Source organism: Epinephelus lanceolatus, chromosome 22, assembly GCF_041903045.1.
Source record: "Epinephelus lanceolatus isolate andai-2023 chromosome 22, ASM4190304v1, whole genome shotgun sequence".
NCBI lineage: Eukaryota > Metazoa > Chordata > Actinopteri > Perciformes > Serranidae > Epinephelus > Epinephelus lanceolatus.
In genome coordinates, this window is record NC_135755.1 from 20,843,932 (window position 1) to 20,868,019 (window position 24,088).

The following is a 24,088-nucleotide window of genomic DNA, read 5'->3' on the forward strand; positions in this document are numbered from 1 at the left end:
CGGTATCGCTCCGCCGGCAGAGGAAATGCTCCTAGACCAATCACATCTGTGTTTACACCATCACCTGTCAGACACACACCCTCTGCTATATTTTCTCTCTGAAAGGTAGGAATTCTCTCTTTATTTCATCTTCTCTTTTTACCTAAATATGAAGTGTGTACAAGTCTACATATAGTAGCGAGACAGCCGGTGCGACTGTGACAAGAAGCAGCCGGGGTTAGCAAGGTTAGCGCCCCCGGGGCTAGAGAGCTGGAACTGGTTATCTGTCCGCCTGGCTTGTTTTTTAGCCGATTATCAGAAAGCCCTTGCGCCTAATCATCCCCCCCGGCTGAGGTCGGAGCACAGCGGTGTGTGTGCTAGCTTAGCGAAGCCGGCTAGCTACTGTTTGAAACCCAATTGTTCGCCTACGTTTGCAGAGGTTACCACAGTCGTTAAGCTAACGGGACCAGCCATGCAGTGCATCCTCAAGCTAGCAATAAAGTCGTCGGCTCGAGAGAGATGCGTTTAGCGGGGCTGTTAGCTAGCACGGTGCATGGCTGGATTAATTTCACCGTCTTTATGTCTTATTTATCAATTGAGAGCTAGCAGCAATGGTATTAATAGTCCCAGCCGCTGCTAAACGTAGTGTTAAACTGTGTTGCAGTAAGCCAAGTGCCCTTTGTTTATTTAATATTGTTTTAGTTTCCTCGCTCATCGCTTTTCAATATAACGGTTAGCTATCAAAGTGTTAGCAGGTGCTGCTGAGCCACGATAGGAGACATGCAGCAGTAGTTACTCATTTAACCCCCTTTACAAATGGTGGAAGAAGTATCGTGATCAATCACTTAAGTAAAAGCAGAAATACTACAATTAAAGTCCTCCATTCAGAGCTATTATTTGTTGTGTAATTGTGTATGAAGTAGTTGTAAATATACCCACATATTAACAGCACAATATACATTAAGTTTAACAAGTAAAAGCACTCATGTCTCAGTCACTTCATTACATTATAATTACACTAATTAGTATTGCTGCATTCATGTGTAAGCAGCCATTTACTGTTGAATTTGGTTTAGGTGGAGCCAATTCAAGCTACTCTATTTGTTATTGAGTTGTTTAATAATAATATAAATGTGTTTGTATGCACAGTTTTATTTCTGCAAAGAAGCTATTGCTGTTGAATAACTGGAGATGGGGATGTAGATGGAGTAAGATAGTTGCATCTGTAATGTAGTGCAGTAGAAGTGGCTTACAATTTAAATGCATGTTCAGTACTTGTGTGAATGTACTAAGTTGCATGCCATCATTTCCCTTAACATACAGTTATCCTCCTTGTTTCGACATAAGTAGCATCTTTCTTACTGTTTATTTTAACAATGCCCAACTGAACTTCCTTATTTCCATGAACTATATAATACAAACATAGGTAGGAAGTTACAGGAATTAGTCTATGTTGCAGGTAAATCACAGGTTACAGGAGTTCAAGTTCAGGAAACTAATGACAGAAGAATCAGGTCCAAGATAATTCAGATACGGCAGCCAGACTTTGTTAAACATTTGTAAGATATTCTGCTCAAAAATAACTTTACACCAGCCCTTGACAAAAGGGCCCTTATCACTAGTCCACTGTAACAGCATATTTTTTCCTTGCAGCACAAGTAAGAATATTGCATAACCTTTTGCTAGTTGCAGCAGTTATATTTCTACTTGGGAGGCCCTGAATAAAAGACACTGGATCCATTTCTAAGTCCTTGACAAATATTTTATCTTCTTCACTCTTGTTGGCATCATATATAATATGTATCAGCTCGTTATGCTTCTTTACTGAAGCTTTATGGTGTTTTTACTTAGTGAAATATTTAAACCCAACACTGTGTATTTTTTTGGCTGCACCATATCCAAAACTTTAGCCTGGCATTTTTGGTATCTTTGGAAACTTTCAGATCTCCACTAGAATCTTAACAAAGTTGAGCAATCCTTGGCTGCACAGCATGAGTTTGTTATTCTGATCAACTGGCTGCTGTGCGTTTACCCCCCGTAATCTCAACATAACACACCAAAGGCTGAACCTAAAAACTAGTGAGAGGCATCATGTTTTTGTAAATTGGCTGTAAATTGATCAGTGTGCTCCAGTCCTTTGTTTCTCCTGCAACACAGGTTATATTTGCTCTCAGATTTCCTCGGCTGTTGAATTTGTAAAACTACAAAGGAGGGACGATGGGCAGAGAGATGTGGAGAGGGGAGGGGAGGAGAAGGGAGGAGAGTGAATCAGATCCAGACAGTGTAAGGTGCAGTGCAGTGTGGGTGTTCACAGTATTAACCCAGCCTCCGTGCTCTATAGCTTTTTGATTTACAGTCTTCACTTTCAGCCTTTTTTTCCCATCCTGTGCACCCAGGAGCTGAAACACACACTCACACTGAAGCGCCTACGGTAGCCGCTAACTGGACGGACTCTCTGGCAATTGACCTTTTGCAGGTAAGCCTGGGCTCACTTTGTACAGTACAGTAAAGCTACTTCTGTTTTATCTGCCACAGCTTTGACTCAGTGTTACTGTATCCTGCTATATTTCCCCAGACTTGCTTGTTTCCTCACTGAGATGCATCTTCTACTTTTGTTAGTGTAGTTACATTTTTGTCTTATTATAGAGGGGCTTAGGCAGAGTGTTTGCCAGCAGGCGCAGATCTCACATGGCAGCAATGACTTGAATACACATAGGGAGTACACAGTAACATTTCAGGAGAAACAGCCCTACTGGAGCATGTCACAGATATTAGATAATAACACAAAGTCGCTGTTGTGCTCAGCCAGAAGCATCGCACAGTAAGGGAATGGATTTGCATGGCTGTTTATGTAGTGAGAAAAATATCTTGGTTGTCAAAGATATTAAAGACTTCATCTTAAAGGCACAACCCAGGAGTACAAGTAAGGGATGTAAGAGAGGAGTCCTCATTTCCTTCATCATCTGTTAATTAGAGAACAATTTTTATGAGGGTCTCGTAAAAGTGCGTTTTTTTTTACATTTTAATGATTTTTTTATTTTATTGCTGCACCAGCAGTTAGTCGCCATAAAAATGCAAAATCCTCCCTAAATCATGAGACTGTTTCTGTGTTCATAAAGATGGTCTAACATTCACAGCCAGGGAATCAGCAGCTTAATGATTTGCAGTCTTTTGATTTTCAAAATGCTCAGAGAGGACCCACTGTTGACAAGATCCTGTGATTCTGAATCACAAGGAATGTCCGCAGTAGTTGTTTTTAGACTAAGACAGCTCTTGGCGTATGACTTGTGATAACCCTGTCCCCGAGGCTTTTTTGGCAATGTGTGTTTGTCTGAGGCTTGTAAAGTGTTAATTGGAGCATCTCAGGTGTAACGTGCAGCACCGGTGCAGTGTAGCAATGCCACAGAGGCAGTCTCAATCTTCTGGGGCTTGTGAAAAGAATCCTAGAGGGAGGGAAGAAGAACAATGACAGAGACACAGTTTGAAACGAGCTTCTGTATTTCTGATGGCGTCTTGCTGTTGAATTGTCCAGTTAGTGCTTGAGGAATATAACATTTCCTGCACGTACAGCAGCTAATGTCTTCCTCAGAGATGGCACCATTTGTTCTTATTATCTTGCACTCCATCTCTCAACACCTCTCTGCTGTAGTGGAATAGCGGAATAAGTCTTGAACCATGAGCTCAGTGGCAGTGTTGACCCCGGAGAGCTTTGCGGAGCACCGCAGTGGCCTCAAGGACCAGGAGATTACAGGTAACGTCTTGCCTGCCATTCACTTAACCTGTTTTTACTTTTGACTGAAGGCTTTCACCTCAGTCGCCCAAGCTAGTCACAGTTATTGGCCCAAGAAATCAGGTCTTCTACGTGTCTTTGCTTTGTATTCTCAGTTTTCTTGTACCATACATGATTATACTTTATGAATGTTTTTTTTTTTTTTCTGAGGCTGGTATAATTTTTGAGTTATGGTGTTTTGCGTCTCAACTCTTCTTAACTTTAATGATCCTCCTCTCTCCATACACACATGCGGTCTGTTTTCTGCCTCCATCTTTGCCTTATTTATCTTTGTCTCTCCGGGCCAGGCTGTGTCCCGGAGGATGAGGCCTACATCCCCACCTACCTGGAGGCCTTCCCTCCGCTGCCGGAGAAGGGGGCACCAGGGGAAAAGGCCGGGGAGCCGGCTTCAGCGTGGGGGAGCAAGATCAGGCCCATCAAAGCCTCTGTCATCACCCAGGTCAGGCAGCTGCTGACTCTGTACACAAGTATACATGTGATGAGTTACTGTAGACACCCACTTTCTAATTTGCAAACTGCTTTGAATGTAATAATGACTATCATTCATACCAAGAATTACATGCATCAATACTACAAAGATATTAAAGTAAAACATCCTCTGCTCTTTACATTTTTCTTTGACAGTAACTAAATTCTGCCACAAGCCACATTAGTGGTCAATAACATGCACCACTTATGGGAGATAACGCAAGTGAGACATGCTGCCTGAAATTTGAGCCTCCTCTCTGCTCACCCCCTCTGTGTGTAGGTGTTCCACGTGCCCCTGGAGGAGCGTCGCTACAAGGACAACAGCCAGTTCGGGGAGGGTGAGGAGGCCAAAGTGTGCTTGGACATCATGCAGCGGACGGGGGCCCACATTGAGCTGTCCCTGGCCAAAGACCAGGGTCTGTCCATCATGGTCACCGGCAAACTGGACTCTGTCATGAAGGCTCGCAAGGAAATCGTAGCTCGCCTGCAGACGCAGGTAAATTCACCGCAGTTGTTTGTGCTTATAGTTTGTCATCACTGTTGGATTGTGGGAGACTGAGTGTGTGGTAGGATTGTTTTGTTGACTAGATCTGTTTAAAAATGCCATCTTTCCTTTGCTAAATAACAGCAAATTGATTTTCCAAATCAAAATGGATAGAAGTTGTTGCTTCTGCATGCCATTGTGAGCTTTGTCACACAGTGGTAGACAGTCGTGAGATTATCACCTTCAGTAAAATTAATGTCACTCTGCCAATTTAAAAATGCCTCTTGTTACCTATTTATCTTGGTACATTGTGTGACAGTGTATTGGTCTAAGCACGTTGGGTGCTGCTGTTGAACAATTTGTTTTTTAGGGATTATGCATTGCTGTATGTTGGAACCTCACACAGCAGTGAGCGAAATATGAAAAAGGGGGTTTTGTCTTGATGGTGAATACCATTGGGAAAAATACCAGCGGGTAACAGATGTTTCTTTGAGGAATAACAAAGAGTCACATCACCACCTAAAGTGAAGTGATCAGAGAGGTTTTAATGTGACAATCTGTTACTTTTAGTGGTATTTGCTCCTTTTACGCCCTCACTGAATCGTATAGTATATTTCGTTCTAGCTGCAGCTTGAAGAATCCTATCTGTGCAGGCAGGCCGCTTTAGGACAAAAAGTTGAGCTGAAAAATGACCGTCAGCTCCCGTGGGCGGCCTTTCTGGGCTTCAGCAGTAAACATGCTGATTTCCACTTCAATTGGTGCACTGAGGTTCACCTGTTTAGCTGAGCTGCAGTTATTGATACAATAGTGCAGAAAAACACTCTGTCCTCTTCGCAAGGTCGAATGCTTTTGTTTTTGTTTACCTACTGAAAACTCACATATTCCATTTATACAGTTAAGTTTCATCCAACTGCTGTCCTTGGTGAACTAGGAATGTGATGAACTAGAAAACTAATACTCTCGCCTCTAATATCATAAATGTTGACACTGAAGCTGCTACATCTACAAATGTAGATTTTTATGGATATGTCTGAACGTTAACTCCAAAGAGAGATTCATATAATGCAAATGAAATCAGTTCAGGCAAGATAATGAGCCCAGATTCACTGATCTACCGCAGTTTCACAATGTGTAACAATGCAAATCTAACTCCCTTTGTCCCGCTACCCCCCAGGCCTCAGCTACGGTCACCATCCCCAAGGAGCACCATCGTTTCGTCATCGGTAAGAACGGTGAGAAGCTGCAAGAGCTGGAGCTTAAGACCGCCACCAAGATCGCTATTCCACGTCCTGACGACCCCAGCGCCAACATCCGCATCACTGGCACCAAGGAGGGCATCGAGAAGGCTCGACATGAAATACTTCTGATCTCTGCTGAACAGGTGAGCTGCAGGGTTCAGTCTGTGATGTGATTTTTTTTAAAGTAGGCCTGAAACCAGACTGAGTTGAGGCTTGATACATTCATCAAGTATTAATTTTGGGTGTGACTCGGCCATTACTGCTGAATTCTCTTTTTAGATTCTACTTTATTGCCTCTCCAAACATTGCAGTTACTGTTTACATATTCTGTTGCCTGATTGACTCTTCTGTTTGCCAACTCCTCGTCACACTCACCCGCTCACCAGGACAAGCGTGCAGTGGAGCGTCTGTCCCTGGAGAAGGCCTTCCACCCCTTCATCGCTGGCGCCCACAACCGCCTGGTGCAGGAGCTGAGCCAGGAGACGGGCGCTCGCATCAGCATCCCCCCACCCAGCCTGCCCAAGGACGAGATTGTCATCACCGGGGAGAAGGAGGCCGTCGCCTTGGCGCTGAACCGCATCCGAGCCATCTACGACGACAAGGTGTGTTCGCTCAGAAGAAGCGGTTTCCTGAGCCCTTAGTAGCCTCATAGTATCACTCCACTCTAACTCACGCTGGCTCCTGATTGAGTTTAGAATTGATTTGTAATGTTTAATTGATTCTTTTCAAAGTCATTAGTGGCTCAGCAACAGCTTAAACAACAGAGCTTTTATCTCCATTTGTGCAAAGCAGTCTTTAATCTAACTGCGATCTATCTTAGTGTCCTGGTGGAGTAATGATAAAGACGTGTACCATGTGACTGTAGCATTCACGCTCCAGCTGGGGACCTTTATTTCACGGCCTACACCTCTGTCTACTCCCTTGTTTGCTGTCTCTGTTTTTACTAGGGGTGTAACAGTGAACAAAAGTCATGGTCTAGTTCATACCCCAGATTATAAATCACAGTTCAGTGGGAGTTCAGTACAGCTGAAAAAAACAGCATAAGGATACACTTGTTTTAAAGTATTTTGAATGGACAGTAGTTCAAGCATCAGACAGACAAACTCCTCCTGCTGGGGACTGATGTAGCATTTTGCCCGCTTACAACTTGTCAATTATTTTCATTATAAATAGATATTTCAAACACTTGTGGGTTAAACTGCACGGACACTGTACAAACACTTTCCAAAAAGGCAACAGGTCACAAGCATCTCATACATTTAAACGTTTAAAGCGCCCAGACATTCATCATCCCTGTAATCGGCACATCTGGGTGAGTGTCGAACGTTGTTGAATGTGTGTTAGCATGTTGGACGTGTTTCCATTCACATACTCTGCAGTGATAGACCAACACCGTCCTCATCTTATACACAGCTCTCTCTGCTGCTGTTGTAGCTGACTGGGAATCCATAGGTTGGTCTTCCACCTCCGGCGTGTCGCTGAATGTTAACTTCAGCGTATGTTCCTTACAGGATACAGCTAAAAATTCCTGGGCTTAACTCCCCTTTGAACTTTGGTTCCATGTTATGCGCATTAATTGACATACTGTGTATTGTTGGTGCGGCTGCATACACCAGACCATGAACCCTGTACTGTAACGGGGTAACTGTAACTGTGCTGATTGTCTAGATCTTCTGTAATGCCGTGTTGAAGATGGGTGTGAATTTTCTTTTACATCTTTGCAGCAACATTAATATTTGAAGCGTTGTCTACTGTCAAACCACATCTGGGTAGACATGGATACACGCTGTTACTTGCAACTTGACTAGTTTGTGAAGGCATGCAACCACAAGGCGGTACTTCTAGTTCATCTACATATTTGTTTGATTAGGTGCTGCAGATATTTTCATTCTATCACTTCTAGTATCCTCAACCATATCAATGTAAGCATTGTAGTTTAGACGGAGAAGCAAACAAGGAACCAAACAAAGCATGAAATTGGATTAGTGACAGTGAAAGTGGGTCAAGCACTTGAGACAAGTCTCAATTGTTTGTTTACATCCCTACCTGCTGTTGTTCTTGGATCATTCAGACATTTAGTTCAGTAATTAATGCCAGCCTTTGATCTGTGCTCGACTTACGTGGAACGACTTGCTGTGAGGGAGCAGATTGGGGTTTAGTTTTGGCTTCATGGCTCGACACGTGATGGCAGATGCGGATTTTATTGCTCTGTCTTCACCACAGTCTCACTTTAGTTGTTCACTCTGCCGCCTGGATCTTAAACCTCATTTGTAATAATAATGTTTAGTGCAGCTAGATAAACTGTGTGTTTTCAGAATAAGGAGGTTTTTATCTATCACACAAAAGAAACTCTGAAAGATAGATGGATAAAACGTGGAGAGGAAGCGTGTGTTTGTTTGTGTATACCAGATGAGTGCTGGTGATAGGCAGGCCGGAGATAGTGTGGAGAGAAAATTGGATTTCACCAGAGAACAACAGAATGGGAATGCTAATGTCATTTAGTGCATATGCATGAGAGGCAAAAACAAATATTTTCTCCATTGCCCTTTTGCTTTCAATCACTCTTCTTTATCGCTCTGCTCACCTCTTGCCTTCTTATTTCCTCTTCTCCTTCCGTCAATCAGTCCTCCTTTTTCCGCCTACTCATGCCAACTTTCATCCATTCTATCCCTCCTGTTTCCTGTCTGTCATTCTTCTTTCTGTCGCCTGTTGTGTTCCCATTCATCCCTCACTGCTCTCCTCAATTTGCTCACTTCCTCCTGCCGTCCTTCCTTTCACCGCTGTCATCTTTTCAATGCTGCTCGCTCATCATTTCTAATCTTCTCCCCATCCGCCCTGCAGAAGAGGAAGACCACCACCATCTCCGTGGAGGTGAAGAAGTCTCAGCACAAGTACATCATCGGTCCAAAGGGCAACACCCTGCAGGAGATCCTGGAGACCACGGGGGTGTCTGTGGAGATGCCCCCTCTGGACTCTGGCTCAGAGACCATCATCCTCAGGGGGGAGCCCGATAAGCTGGGACCGGCGCTCACACAGGTGTATGCGAAGGTGAGGAGGAGAGGGGAGGCTGAGAGTACATGATAATTACCTGTGGGTTCGCCACTGTGAGCGACCCCTCTCGCATTACATCTAGTCATTTGATCCAATGTTACGGGGGACCTGTTATGCACATTTTCAGGTTCATGTTTTTATTTTGGGTTGATTCTACAACATGTTTACATTCAAGGGTCAATTAACAGTTTATTTTCCTCAGACTGTCGGTGCTGGAACACCAGTATTTACCCTCTGTCTGAAACGCTCCATTGTAGCACCTGTCTCTTTAAGCCTGAGGTTTTTGCTCACAGGGATCACTTTTACATACGTTTACCTCATTATTTGGAACTTAAGCCACGTTAATACGACCATTTGACATTGTAACATTTGGTTTGACAAAAGTAAGAAGACGTATCATAGGTCTTCTTTTATACGGAAATACGTTAATGCAATTTCAGTTTCCAGACAGTGGTGGAAATTAGGTGAATCAGTCTGTAACTATATAAGTGATTACTTCTTCCGACATTTCAGTGAGGTGGTGTGAATACAAATAGGATTCTTACTCGTAAGTCTTTTGTCCCTGTGCAGGCGAAGAGTGTGATGGTGGTGGAGGTGACTGCTCCGGCCTGGCTGCATCGCTTCATCATCGGCAAGAAAGGACAGAACATCGGGCGGATCACACAGCAGCTACCACGGGTAAGGGGGGATGAAGAGAGGAGGGGGTGTACTTTGAACAGTGCATGTTATATCGGAGGTCACGGATAATTTAGAAGTGACAGTTGTAGCGTGAACTGAGATTTGTTTTGTTGACTCTGAAGCAAGGAGGAATCAACACAATGCGGGGCACAAGACAATGCACTGGTTTATCTTTATTCGTGCGTGTTTGTGTAGGTTCACATAGAGTTTACGGACGGTGAGGAGCGAATCAGTCTGGAGGGGCCAACGGAGGAGGTGGAACAGGCTCAGACCCAGATACAAGAGATCATTAAGGACTTGGTGAGTACTCACACACACAAGCACACACTACAGAGTCATCTGTCATAGAAATATTTTCTAATTGTTGAAATTTTATGCAATCTATCGTAAAACACAGGGTTCAGAATTTTTTTTTAAAAGCACAGAATTTAGGAAAAAATAAAATGGAACTTGGAAAAACATAAATTGATTTTGTAGGGCCCTGCATCTGTAATTAACCCAAATTTAATTTATGGGATTAGAGCTAAAACGATTAGTCAACTATTGGATTGGTCAGTTGATTAGTTAATTGTCCAGAGTCATTTTTCAAGTAGAAATGGCCCCAGCTGTCCAAATGTGAGGATTTGCTGCTTTTCTTTGTTTCATATCATGGTAAACTTCATATTTTTGACTTAATATTGTTTTGAACTTTTGGTCAGATACAACCAGCACTTTGAAAGTGTCATATTGGGCTTCACGAGATTGTGATTGGCATTTTTCACCATGTTTTGACATTTTATAGATTAAACCTTGAGTCAGATAAGCAGGAAAATCATTAGCAGATGAGGTGATTACGAAAACAACTGTTAGTTGCAGCCTTAGATGGGATATTTCTTATGATAAGAGGATCAATTTTGATGACTAACTGCTTTAGTAAAAAAGCTCATAACACAGTCAAATGCTCCTGATATTATTTCCCACAGAATTCATTTCAAGGTAGTTGTAACATCCCAAAATAAGATGGGGCATTGTTGTCGAGAGTTAACTCCTAGTCACTTGTTGGAAGAAGCGAATTTCCTCAAATTTGGCACAAACATCCACTTGGACTTGATAAGGAATTGATTTGATTTTGGTGGTCAAAGGTCAAGGTCACTGTGACCTTGCAGACATCTTATTCTCGTGAATGTGATATCTCAAGAACACCTTGAGGGAATTTCTTCAAATTTGGCACAAACGTCCACTTGGAATCAACGATGCACTGATTAGAATTTGGTGGTCAAAGTTCAAGGTCATTGTGTTCTAACTAAACACGTTTTGGGCCGTAACTCAAGAATTCATTTGCAGAGTATGGCAAAAATTTCACCCAAATATTTAATTGAATAAAAAGATGATATTTTATATCCAAAAGATCGAAAAGTCAGCTGCACTGTGACATAATAGTATTCTGCAGAACCACTTTTCTGATGATTATTTAGCGCCACAACTCAGGAACAGAAGGGGAGACATTTGGTCTGATACTGCAATGGGGACTCTAATTTTGGGTGGCCATCTTGAAACTGAGCTGATTTTATAACTCTTCTGTGTTGCCGAATTGGAGACGTGTGTGAAGCATCCACGTTTTGCTCACTTGCAACATCCATATTTAAACCATCGTCAACTGTCATGGCTACATACAGTACAGTATGAGTCTGGACAGACATGGATGTAAACTGTAACCTGCCTGGTTCACAGTGGCATTCATCCGCGAGTCTGTAATTCTAGTTTTATATTTGTTATTGTTAAACTTTGTGTTATCTTAAAAGAAAAATGTAGCAGAGATGATGAAATGTTTGGAAAGCTGAGAGATAGAGAGAAAGAGACAAAATAGATACAGATTTGATGAGGTTCAGTACTGCAGCTCAAGGAACAGTGTCATTGACAAATCTTGCTGCTCTCTGTGTTCAGCTGGTGAGGATGGACTACACCGAAGTCATCATAGACCAGCGTTTCCACAGACACCTTATCGGGAAGAACGGAGCCAACAGTAAGTACACTTCGGTTCTGCTGATCTCAACAGAAAAAAATCTGGGACATCGACACTGCTGAGGTTTAGAGTTCAGATGTCAGTGGGAGCAGGCGTTTCTTTTTCTGTTTTTTTTTTTTTTTTCTTAAAGCCACTGACTCAGTAAGTTTTTATGCCGCTGAGTAAAGACACCCAGTGAAGAGACCCTGCGTCAAATTCTTGGTTCCACCATACACGATGATATCTTTTGTGGCATCCTCACATTGTGTGTCTGTTGTAATGATCATACCATGACACAGTCTGAAAATAGAGTTGGCTGTTATTATGTGCGTCTTGACAGGCAATCTGGCACGCCCCAAAACCTTAAGGGATACTTTGCAGATTTTTAGCCAGCTTTGTGTCATAGCAGTGTGAGTGGTATGTGTTAATGAACTGTGGGAAACTTCACTCCGCCTTACCAGCTCCCAGATCTTCCTGTTCATCTCTCAGTTAAAAATCCGTTCTGAGTTTTGCTTCGTCCTGTGGATTTTCGCTGTCTCAAGACACACATTACAAAGCTACACACAGTAGCACATCACAAATGTATGCCTGTTAAATAAAAGCAAATCATGAAGACCATAAAATGAAAATCAAGGTCAGTGAGCACAGAGCAGAGCAGAGCAGCTTTTAACAGATTTTTTAAGTTGATTTTGAGAGTGCTGATAGAGCTGCAGCTCCTCACATCGTCAGGCAAGGTGTTCCACTGATTTGTGGCTTTCACAGAAACGCTGATGCAGTGCGGTATAATGGTATATGGTACAGTCTCAGTTTCAGTTTCAGCCGTCCTGGAGCACAGTGGCTGTGGCCGGCCTGAATTAATGTGACTTACAGTGGACTTTGTTAGAGACTAGTTTTTAGAGTGGAAAGCAGAGAATCAATCAATCAGTCAATCAATTTTATTTATAAAGCCCAATATCACAAATCACAATTTGCCTCACAGGGCTTTACAGCATACAACATCCCTCTGTCCTTATGACCCTCGCAGCGGATAAGGAAAAACTCCCCAAAAAAAAAACCTTTAACGGGGAAAAAAAACGGTAGAAAGAAGAAGTGGATTATGATGACGGAGGGCTGTGGCAAGTTTGTGTGAACAGTTTGACGCACCATAAACATTCAAGCTGAGCACAGCTAATGTGCTCCATGACAGACAGAGCTACATCCTCTTCACAGAAACCTTTCCTGCAGAGGATTAATGTTTTATCCTCAAAAGATTTGGCTTAAAATCTTCTGGCACATCTTTGAAAATGCAGCCCCCTAATTTTAACTCTTCTTTCACACCTTCCATCCCCCTTATGACAGTCAACCGGATCAAGGAGCAGTACAAAGTGTCGGTACGTATCCCCCAGGACTCTGAACGAAGTGGCCTGGTGCGGATCGAGGGAGACCCTAAAGGAGTCCAGCTGGCACGCAGAGAGCTCATTGAGATGGTCCAGAGAATGGTGAGAATGGGGTCAAAGTTTAGGTTGGTTCATTCATTCATTCTGCTGGCCAATAAAAAGCTCCGTACACAGAATCCAAAGTCGCCTGCTCACACTTGTCTTTCCTGATTTCCAGGAAAACGAGCGCACCAAAGACCTGATCGTGGAGCAGAAGTTCCATCGGACAATCATCGGCCAGAAGGGAGAAAAGATCAAAGAAGTCCGAGACAAGTTCCCTGAGGTGATCGTCTCCGACCCTGCCTGCACTTTATCTCGTCCATTCATCATTGTGCGATAATTTGTTTTTCTCCAGTTCTAATTTAATTCGACAACCAGTATCTCATCTGCTTCCAGGTCATTATCAATTTCCCAGACCCATCACAGAAGAGTGACATTGTCCAGCTGAGAGGGCCGAAGAATGAGGTGGAGAAATGTGCAAAGTTCCTACAGAAAATCATCGCCGACCTGGTACGACCCACCATTCTCCACTCCCGTCTCTTTATCTGCCTCTGTCTGCCTACACTTGACCTCACAGCAGTTTTCTTTCTCTTTCAGATTGAGAACAGCTTCTCGCTCTCTGTTCCCATCTTTAAGCAGTTTCACAAAAACATAATTGGTAAGGGCGGTGCCAACATCAAAAAGGTGAGAAGTGCATTTTGAAAATGTGAAAATGATCACTTAAATTTAAGCATTCATTTTAGTTTAAGATTTCTAGTTTTTAAGCCGTATAATGAAATGAACCAATATTGAAAATATGCATAATGGCTGAAACCTTTATTTAAAATGTCACCAGATCCGTGAAGAGACCAACACTAAGATCGACCTGCCGACAGAGAACAGTAACTCTGAGATGATCGTCATCACGGGCAAGAAGAGCAACTGCGAGGCAGCCAGAGATCGAATCCTTTCCATCCAGAGAGAACTGGTGAGAGACGTCAGACTCTTTCTGTCATTTGTTGTAGCTAATAGATCTTTCTTCTTTTGCAGTTTCCTTCTTTCATGGTCCCCACAAAAAGTTACTTGACATTTGACATGAGATGGATGCATGATTTAGATTACGTTTTGATAATAAAAACTTTCAACCAGTTCTGTGTCACCACCGTTTGGGGAGTGTGTGCAGATAAACAGTGTTAAGACACCCCCATGCTCAATTAAATAAGTTTAAATCAAATATAACCAAAATTGCAACCCAACAAATTTAGATTAATTAAAGAAGAATTTAAGTTTATCTGAATATTGTCTGAATATTAGTTGTAATATTCCTTTATATATATATATGAAGGCAGGATGAGGTGAAAGACAAATACTGCAGTTGCAGCTGTATCCCAACATCTCCCTGACTCTCATTTCTCTTGTCACCCCTTCAGGCCAACATCAAGGAGACAGAGGTCGCCATCCCTGCCAAGCTGCACAACTCTCTGATTGGTTCCAAGGGCTGCCTCGTCCGCTCCATCATGGAAGACTGCGGCGGTGTCCACATCCATTTTCCCTCCGAGGGCTCCGGCTCAGACAAGGTCACCATCAGAGGGCCCGCCGGTGAAGTGGAGAAGGCCAAGAAACAGCTGCTGCAGCTGGCTGAAGAGAAGGTGAGTGGGGACAGAAACGTTACAAGAGATGGAAACAAAGAGTGAATGAACAGATGAGGTGACTCAGAATGACTGAGAAGTGAGTTACTATGGAGATGAGGCGAAGAGACGCCAAATACTTACATCCCTTTTTCTGTACTCTGTCCTCCTTTCTGTACTTCTTGCCGTTTTTAGCAAGTCAACAACTTCACAGCTGAGCTTCAGGCCAAACCAGAGTACCATAAATTCCTGATTGGCCGTGGTGGGGCCAATATTCGCCGTGTACGGGACAAGACGGGGGCTCGCATCATCTTCCCTTCGCCGGATGACACAGAGCAGGAACTGATCACCATCGTAGGGAAGGAAGAAGCCGTCCGTCAGGCCCAAAAGGAGCTGGAAAGTCTGGTTAAAAACCTGGTAATTACTACACTGCATTTGATGTTGAAATTATTCATTCATCTTATGTTCATTTTAAAAGTCTCTTTTTATCTGCCTAGATTTTTCATGCATTTTATTTTTTAACCATCTGCCCTATTTATTGTCTTCCTTTCCAGGACGACGTGGTGGAGGACAGCATGGTAGTAGATGTTCGCCACCACCGGCACTTTGTGTGTCGGAGAGGCCAGGTGCTGCGGGAGCTGGCGGAGGAGTACGGTGGAGTAGCCGTGAGCTTCCCTCGCACGGGAGCCAACAGTCAGAGGGTCACTCTGAAGGGAGCCAAGGACTGCGTGGAGGCCGCCAAGAAACGCATCCAGGAGATCATTGAGGACCTGGTAAGAGTGTTTGGGGAAATTAAGAAACGATACAGGGTGAAATTCAGGTCATCACTAAACAATTTTTTCCTGTACTTTCCTGCACAGGTGAATATTGCTGTTTAGGTCAAAGCTAAATCAAAGTAGTTGCATCCAAGTATTGAAATTTTGCCAGTAGTAGCTGCATTTTAAATATTAGAAAGGTTCAAGAGGTAAAATCTGAGCGCAGCGAACATGTCCTGTTGTGCTCAATGATCTCACATCCAGAAGTGATGGAAGTAATCCTCCTAAACCCATGATATGTGTTTGTTGTTGTTACCCAGCTGTCTGCTCTCTCCTTCCCCTCTCTCTCGAGCAGGAGTCCCAGGTGAGTGTGGAGGTGGCCATCCCTCAGCGCTACCACCGAGCCATCATGGGGCCTAAAGGCTGCCGTATCCAGCACATCACCCGGGAGCAAGAGGTCCAAATCAAGTTCCCAGAGAGAGACGACAGCGCTTCAGGTTAGAAACACAACACACAAGACAAGTGTACCTGCAGATATCATGCTAATGCTGTTGTTAATATGCTGCCACCTCAAAGAGAGCAGAAAAGAGCACAGAAATTATATCTAGTGACACATTATGAACATATAACTAAAAAAAAAAGGCAGATCATTGTAAATTAGTCGAGATTAGAAATTACCACCTTTGAGAAAGGTTAACATGTGATATTTTAATCCACAATATGGCAGCCAGTGGAGAAAACTACTGTATTTGCAGTAAAGGAAATTGCAAAGTCGTATTATGTTTACACAGGAAACAGGCATAAACTGGCTTTTAATCCATCATCTGTGGTAAACTTCCAGGTCCGGATGCTCCACCACAAGAAAACGGTGAGGTCAGCCCAGAAGTGGAGTTCGTGCCCCGCAAGTGTGACATCATCACGATTGCTGGGCGTGCAGAGAAGTGTGAACTGGCTAAAGCCGCCCTCCTTGTAAGCACCATTGTAATCTAATTCCAGGAATGATGCTGTCTGTTCTTCATCATCCATTTCCTCAGTAATAATCCTGTCAATGCCTCTTCCTTCAGGCGCTGGTGCCCATAACGGAGGACGTGGAAGTGTCTTACGAGCTGCATCGCTACATCATCGGCCAGAAGGGCAGTGGGATCAGGAAGATGATGGAGGAATACGAGGTGAGTTTACACGCTCTGGTGCCACCTTCTGGCCATGAGACCTTTCACACTGCTGGTCAGAAGGTCTGCGTCAGTGATGTAATGAGAGAAGCTGTTTTAAAAATGCTTAGTTATTGCGATCGTTTCATCGACCGTATTGATTTGGAAAAAAGTTGGAGTGTAATTAAAGGAGACTTCCAAACAACACAAGTCATCTCTAATTGATTGTTTGCATGTTGTCTGTGTGGTTTTGCATGTGCAGGTGAACATCTGGGTGCCGCAGCCAGAAAAGCAGCTGGACGTGATCAAGGTCACAGGCCTGGTATCCAACGTGGAGCGGGCCAAACAGGGTCTGCTCGAGAGGGTCAAAGAATTGCAGGCTGAGCAGGAGGACAGGGTACACACACACAAGTCTTCAACATAGTTCTGTTATCATCACATTGTAACGATTCTTGAATGTCTGAGGTCTTTGCTGCCCCGTCTCTTTCTCAGGCCCTGCGCAGTTTCAAGGTAACCATGTCCGTAGATCCAAAGTTTCACCCCAAGATCATCGGCCGCAAAGGAGCGGTCATCTCCCAGATCAGGAAAGACCACGACGTTAGCATCCAGTTCCCCGACAAAGGAGACGAGCAGCAGGTGTGTGTTTGTGTCATGCTGATAATGATGTAGTTTTCATACCTCTGTGCCAGCAACAGCCGTGGCCGGAGGCATTATGTGTTCATGTTCTCCACCCAAACATCCGCTGGTATGTAGTTTTTAAAATCATATACACCCACATTTTTTTACCTGCACCCTTTGGTGTATTTGTCCTTCTTTCCAGATTGCATTTTCCTTTTCAAAACTGGCTTTATTTTGAGCTTAAATACACGCTTCTTATTCCCTCTTTGTCCAGTTCACATTGTTTCCTTCTGTCTCACCCTCTGTTACATGTACCTATCCGTTTCATCTTAATTAATGACGCATGTTTTCCCCGGTTGTGTTTTCTTCTGTCCTGGGCTTCCCCTCCCAGGATCTGATCGTGATCTCGGGGTACGAGCGTAACGTGGAGGAAGCACGTCAAGCCATCCAGCAGCTGGTGGCCGAGCTGCAGGAAATGGTGAGCCAGGATGTTCACCTGGACCCGAGGACCCACGCTCGCATCATCGGAGCTCGTGGCAAAGCCATCCGCAAGCTGATGGAGGAGTTCAAGGTTAGATGTTTGTTCGGGAGTGTTACACGCGTGGGAGAAAAGTAAAAGTTCTGATTCTGTTTCTGTGTTATTGTATCTTGTTTGATTTTCATCTGTTGTCCCATTGTTCCTCCCGCTCTTGTGTTAAGGTGGATATCCGGTTCCCTCAGCCAGGCTCCGACGAGCCCGACAAAGTGACAGTGACAGGCCTTCCTGAGACTGTCGACAACGCCATCGACCACCTGCTCAACCTGGAGGAGGAATATGTGAGACTGTAGTAGTTGCACACAATATAGAATTCAGTGTTTTTCACTCCTGGCACTAAAGATAAAAAGTGCAAAAGAAGTTTATTGTTCGTCCTTTCTCCACCTCTCTCAGATGCTCAGCGTGACGGAGACGGAGACCTTGGCAGCTTACATGAAGCCTCCGTCTCGCTATGGAGGAGGAGGTGGAGCAGGAGGAGGTGATGATAGCAGCGGGGGTCCAGCGAAGGGCTTTGTGGTGCGGGACGCTCCCTGGAACGCAGCAGGGAACAAGGTTAGTTTTTAGCTTACGCTCATTTATGACTGTAGTATTAGGGTATTATGTAGTATTAGGGATAATGATCCTAGGGAAGTGAAATGATCCTTTGTTTATCTCTCTAACTGAATCTTAATCAGATGAATTATTTTGAAGTATTTAGGGCCGCTGATAGTACCATGATTTGCACATCATTTGCAGCCACTAACCACCCCGGTGAGAATTACACAGTTTCTTTTTGTTTGGCTTATTTGTGCAGGTTTAGGGGCTGTAAAAGCTGCCAAATCCTTTTGTGAATTAGCCCCTGAGAGTCTTGTATTACATCCAGTTTTTTAGTGCAGCATATCAAAGACTTTGTATCTGTTCCAGGCTCCTGACATGAGCAGTGCGGAGGATTTCCCTACGTTTGGGACAGGTGTGGCTCCGAAGCAAGCATCCGCCTGGGGTCCCAAGAAGTTCTGAAGTTGCTCATGTGGAGGAAAACAAAAAAAAACTTCTGTAAAGTAGATGATGAGAGACAAAGTCTCTGATCAAATTGCTGCTCGCCTTCCCTCCTCCTCCTCCTCTTCTCTTTAGTGACCTCCCTTTGTCTCTCTTTCTCTGTAAACCCCTTGTACTGTCCTCCCACAACCAGCCACAATGAATTCTGGGAGAACTATCCCTTCTTTTTTTCCTCATCTGTCTTTCCTCTTAGTACCTCCACCTCCTCCTTCCCCTTGAGAGAAAAAAAAGAACATTGAGTGCTCTCTTCATAGTTTTGCTGTCCAGCTCTGTCTCTCGGTTGCACCACCCCTGCCGGTCTCGCTGAAATATGTCAAAGACTGTCCCCTCTTTTTCACCCCTGACTGCCAAACTCCTCCACAAAATCTATCACCTGAGTCCAGCACATTAGAAATGTTTAAACTCTTCACAGTCTGCTGAATCAGAGGAGTGGGGTCAGAGAGCACTGGGGAGGTGGTGGTCGTGCATCCAAGTAACAATTGCTAAATCTTGGATTTTTAAGCTAAAAAAGAAAAGAGGGGAGTCTGTGTTTTACTGTGCAAAAAGAGTTTGTAAGCAATGACATCTTCTTTTCCTGTGGTTTTCACAAGGAGGTTTCTTGTTGGCTCATTTTACCAGTCACTAATGTGGTGCAGCAGGTGAGGCAATGAGCCGTGTGTGTGTGCGTGTGTGTGTGTGTGTGTGTGCGTGTGTCGGTGGGTTCAGGAGAGGTTTTTCACCCACAAGTGTTTGTAGATCCCCCTTTTTATTTATGTTTGGGCGGGGAGCAAAAACAGCTGCTGTAGTCGACTTTCTGGAGCTTTTTCTTTTTAAACGACGATGAATCAAAAGATGAGGAAGTCCTGCGCCGGGTGTTTGTACTGAAGGTCATTTTGTCACTGTTTATTTATTCAAAAGGAGCCATTTTATTTGAACTACTGTGATCATGCGTTTTTATAAAAGCACTCACTGTAGCTTGATGCTTACAACCTTATGTTTGGGAGTGAATGTGAGGGTTTGGGAACATGTTAACAGTTGTTATGTGTAAGTGTACAAAGAACTTTTCGCTATTTTTTTAAAACTGTGTGGGACTTTTTTGTTGTTGTTGGTTTCTGGCATATTTGGAAGACTGTATGTATGTATGTATGTGAGCGCGCGTGGAAGTTAAGATGTATATTTGAATGAAGCTGAACCAAACTTTTACATCGTCTTTGTCCGTTTGTCTATCTTTGCATTTAGAGGTTTTTACTCTCTCAACTTGTCATAAACACTTGATTTTTTTTTCTGTCAACATGCATATAAAGCTGCTTAAAATCTGACCTCCCCTCCCACAAAACAAACTCAGTATCAACAGCTGCACTTTGGTTTTCCCTCATGCAAGTGCTTCACATGTATTTAGTGATATTTTGTAGCAGAAACCTTGTTGCCCCTTATTCCTTTATCAAGATCTGAGAGCGATGTGTCCTGTTGCTAAACCATTCAGTTGGTCCAGATTTCAGTCAGTTAAATCAACGCTTCCTTGTGCCTGGAAGTCTTAAAGGGATAGTTTTACAGTTTTGCAAATACACTTGCTTTCTTTCTGAAAATGAAAGGCTCTGTATGCAACATTCAGAGCATTAATATAGCAGCAAGCCACTGTTTGCTATGTAAAGACATAGTGGAGTAATGGTGAACAGAGAATGACATCACACTACTTTTAAGTGTGTTGTAATCTGAGCTTCTCTGTACTTTGTTATCAGAAGCCGGTCCGGCCATGCAAGCATGTTAGTGCATGTGTATATCCCACTGGCTAGCTGACCGCCGCCACTTTGCTCTGTGCTCATACAGCGGGAGCAGCTTAAATCGGGAAGGCGTCATCGCAGAGGCATAGTGCCCATCCTCCGGTTCTACCCTGGTTAGCACTGTTAGCTCAGTCAGCACTGTTAGCTGCTGGATCAGCCCCCTCCATGTTAGGAACTGAGTCCAGGCAACTCATATGCTCCGAATTTCCTATATTAAAAGAAGATTGTTATCACTCTCAAGTCTGTACAATTGGTACGAAGCTGGGATCAAGAGGTGATTAGCTTAGCGTAGCATAAAGAACTTGTTTACTTGTTTTCCAGCAACGGATTGTACTTTAAAGTAGAAATATTGGATTTAAATGTTGTTTATGTCTCCAGCAAACATGTTATCATTGTGGGCAGATAACAAGCATCTGTATCAGGATACCAGGTCAAGTTAATATTTTACTGTTATGTAGTGCTGAGGTTACAGATGCTACCTGTTTTCAGTTGATTCCTGTAGAGATGCTAAACTATGCTAAGCTAGGCTAGGCTAAGCTAAGCTAACCACATCCTGATTCCAGCTCCGTACTAATAGCACAGATATGAGATTAATCTCAATCTAATAATCTACCATCTTTCGGAAAGAAAGCAAACTTCTGAAAATGTAAAACTATCTGACAGGGCCAGGAAGAGCTCAGGACCAGATTGGCAGCTCTACGTTAGACTTTAGAACAAAAACAGAAAACTCAGGGTCCAAGCTAAAAAAGCAAAGCTGGCGCAGAAATGACTCTTTAAAGCTGGCGACAGATTAGTAAACCAAACCGACTATGCAACCCAACAGGATCATACGGCAGATCACTGTCCGTCAGTGGTACTTTACTGTACTTTGCTACAATTACGGCGTCATTATAGTTGTATGTTTTTTGGGACAGCGAACTAGTAATTTGTTTATTTTTAGTTGTTGAACTCATGGCTGAGTCTCTGCATTTTTAAATCACTTCGTGTGTGTCTGTTCTTAAATGGCAGGACAGAGCTGCCCCCTGAAGCAGCCACTATTTCTGTAAAAAGCTATGAAAAAACCCACTATTGGCCTTAATGAGTAATTAGTACAGCATTTTGGAAAAGGTGTGATTGAGAACGTATGCAACACTGCAATAACATGTCAGTGATCAGACTTTTTTTCCTACTCTAAATAAAATTAAATAAAAAAAAGAACCAAAAGCACCAGTAGGTTGTCTTTCTTCATGGCATCTTTTTGTTTTACAGTCTCTACCCAAAAAAAAACACTACAACTTTAACCATCCTTCTGTGCATACTGTCTGTCAGTTTATTTTTCCTTTAATAAATCAGGAAGATATGATTTGTTATGTAACAGCCTGTACAACGCAACATACAGAAAACAATGCAAACTAAATTGTACGTAAGTGTATTGTATTGTAAGTGTCGGGGTTTCATGTTCTGTAGCAGGTTCATCAAATTGGCAACAGGACTGACAACAGTGGGAAAAAAACAATACTTTGGAAAGCTGTTCACATACAATCAATCATTAGGTGGATGTTTGGGATTAGATGAAAATCCTTGTAAAAACATTTGACAAATGTAAATCCATGATGTTAGCTGACGTAAAAGAACTGCAGAGCCCTAATGAATAACATTCACATGTAAACACCAGCAAAGGTCGTTGGATGCAGACGACTTGACGGCCTGCTGATCTAGAAACTACACCTTTTTGGCTCTGGACGTTCTGCCAGGTAAACACAGTCAGTCACGACTGACGCAGAGATCACAGTGGAGGTGTGAGTGGATCTAGAGTAAACGATGAGGGGGAAGTGACACAGTCGGAGTGATGTGGAAAACCACTTAAACCTTTTGGCTTCAGCCCATTTACCTGCCTTTTAGTTTATTTTTTAAAGTATGACATTGTGGGTTTTTACAACATTTCACTTTCTTGCCAAGAGCTTGCTTCTTGACAACATACTATACTATGACTTTTTTTCATCGTTTTTCACAACATACATGATTTTGGACGACATACTATATACTGTGACTATTTTTAGAAGACATACTACACTATGACTTTTTTTCATGATTTTGGACGACATACTATATTATGACCTTTTTTTTCAAAGTTTTTTTGACGACATACTATACTATGAGCGGTGGCCCGGTGGTGTGGTGGTTAGCACTGTCGCCTCACAGCCAGAGAGTTCCCGGTTCGATCCTCTGTGCGGAGCCTGCATGCTCCCCTCGTGTCAGCATGTGCTCTCTCTGGGCACTCCGGCTTCCTCCCACAGTCCGAAGACATGCAGATTGGGGATTAGGTTAATTGATAACTCTAAATTGTCCGTAGGTGTGAATGTGAGCGTAAGTGTCAGCCCTGTGATAGTCTGGTCACCATAGTCTGGTGACCTGTCCAGGGTGTACCCTGCCTCTCGCCTGATGTCAGCTGGGATAGGCTCCGCGACCCTCAGGAGGATGAAGCGGTTAGAAGATGAATGAATGAACTACACTATGACTTAGTTTCATGATTTCTGATGACATATGATGTTTTTTCGACGTTTTTGAGGACGTACTATACCATGTATATTTTTCATGATTTTGGACAACATACTATACTATGACTTTTTTCATGATTTTGGACGACATATTGTACTATGACATTTTTTCATGATTTTGGACGACATATGATGTTTTTTCGACGTTTTTGAGGACGTACTATACCATGTATATTTTTCATGATTTTGGACAACATACTATGCTATGACTTTTTTTTCATGATTTTGGACGACATACTATACTATGACTTTTTTCATGATTTTGGACGACATATTGTACTATGACATTTTTTCATGATTTTGGACGACATACTATACTATGACATTTTTTCATGATTTTGGACAACATGCTACATCATGATGTTATTTTTCAGCGTTTTTGACGACATACTATACTATGGCTTTTTTCATGATTTTGGACAACATACTATACCATGACTTTTTTTCATCGTTTTTGGATGACATACTATATAATGTGACTATCTTTGGACGACATACTATATACTATGACTCTTTTTCATGATTTTGGACGACACACTATACTATGATGTTTTTTCATCGTTTTTGGATGACATACTATATAATGTGACTATCTTTGGACGACATACTAAAGTATGACTTTTTTTCATGATTTTGAACGACATACTATACTATGACCTTTTTTCATGATTTTGGACGACATACTATACTATGACTTTTCATGATTTTGGATGACATACTATAGTATGACTTTGTTTTTCATCGTTTTTGACGACACATCATTTTTAAATCACTTCGTGTGTGTCTGTTCTTAAATGGCAGGACAGAGCTGCCCCCTGAAGCAGCCATTATTTCTGTAAAAAGCTATGAAAAAACCCACTATTGGCCTTAATGAGTAATTAGTACAGCATTTTGGAAAAGGTGTGATTGAGAACGTATGCAACACTGCAATAACATGTCAGTGATCAGACTTTTTTTTCTACTCTAAATAAAATTTACAAAAGAAAAAAAAACACAACTTTAACCATCC

General features: G+C 42.8%; 1 protein-coding gene across 1 annotated transcript; it reads left to right on the forward strand.

Moving 5' to 3' along the window:
• Nucleotides 1-19,842, forward strand: hdlbpb (high density lipoprotein binding protein b). Its single transcript, XM_033610097.2, has 28 exons — nucleotides 1-105; nucleotides 2,376-2,455; nucleotides 3,629-3,730; nucleotides 4,057-4,208; nucleotides 4,518-4,733; nucleotides 5,896-6,102; nucleotides 6,346-6,561; nucleotides 8,801-9,007; nucleotides 9,581-9,688; nucleotides 9,884-9,988; nucleotides 11,612-11,690; nucleotides 13,008-13,147; nucleotides 13,263-13,367; nucleotides 13,481-13,594; nucleotides 13,682-13,768; nucleotides 13,920-14,051; nucleotides 14,494-14,712; nucleotides 14,887-15,108; nucleotides 15,246-15,464; nucleotides 15,802-15,943; nucleotides 16,288-16,415; nucleotides 16,511-16,615; nucleotides 16,857-16,991; nucleotides 17,087-17,230; nucleotides 17,604-17,783; nucleotides 17,912-18,028; nucleotides 18,141-18,299; nucleotides 18,651-19,842. Exons 3-28 carry the CDS (start codon nucleotides 3,655-3,657, stop codon nucleotides 18,741-18,743), a joined length of 3,807 nt encoding a protein of 1,268 aa, XP_033465988.2. The 5' UTR covers nucleotides 1-105; nucleotides 2,376-2,455; nucleotides 3,629-3,654; the 3' UTR covers nucleotides 18,744-19,842.
• The last annotated feature ends 4,246 nt before the right edge of the window (nucleotides 19,843-24,088 follow it).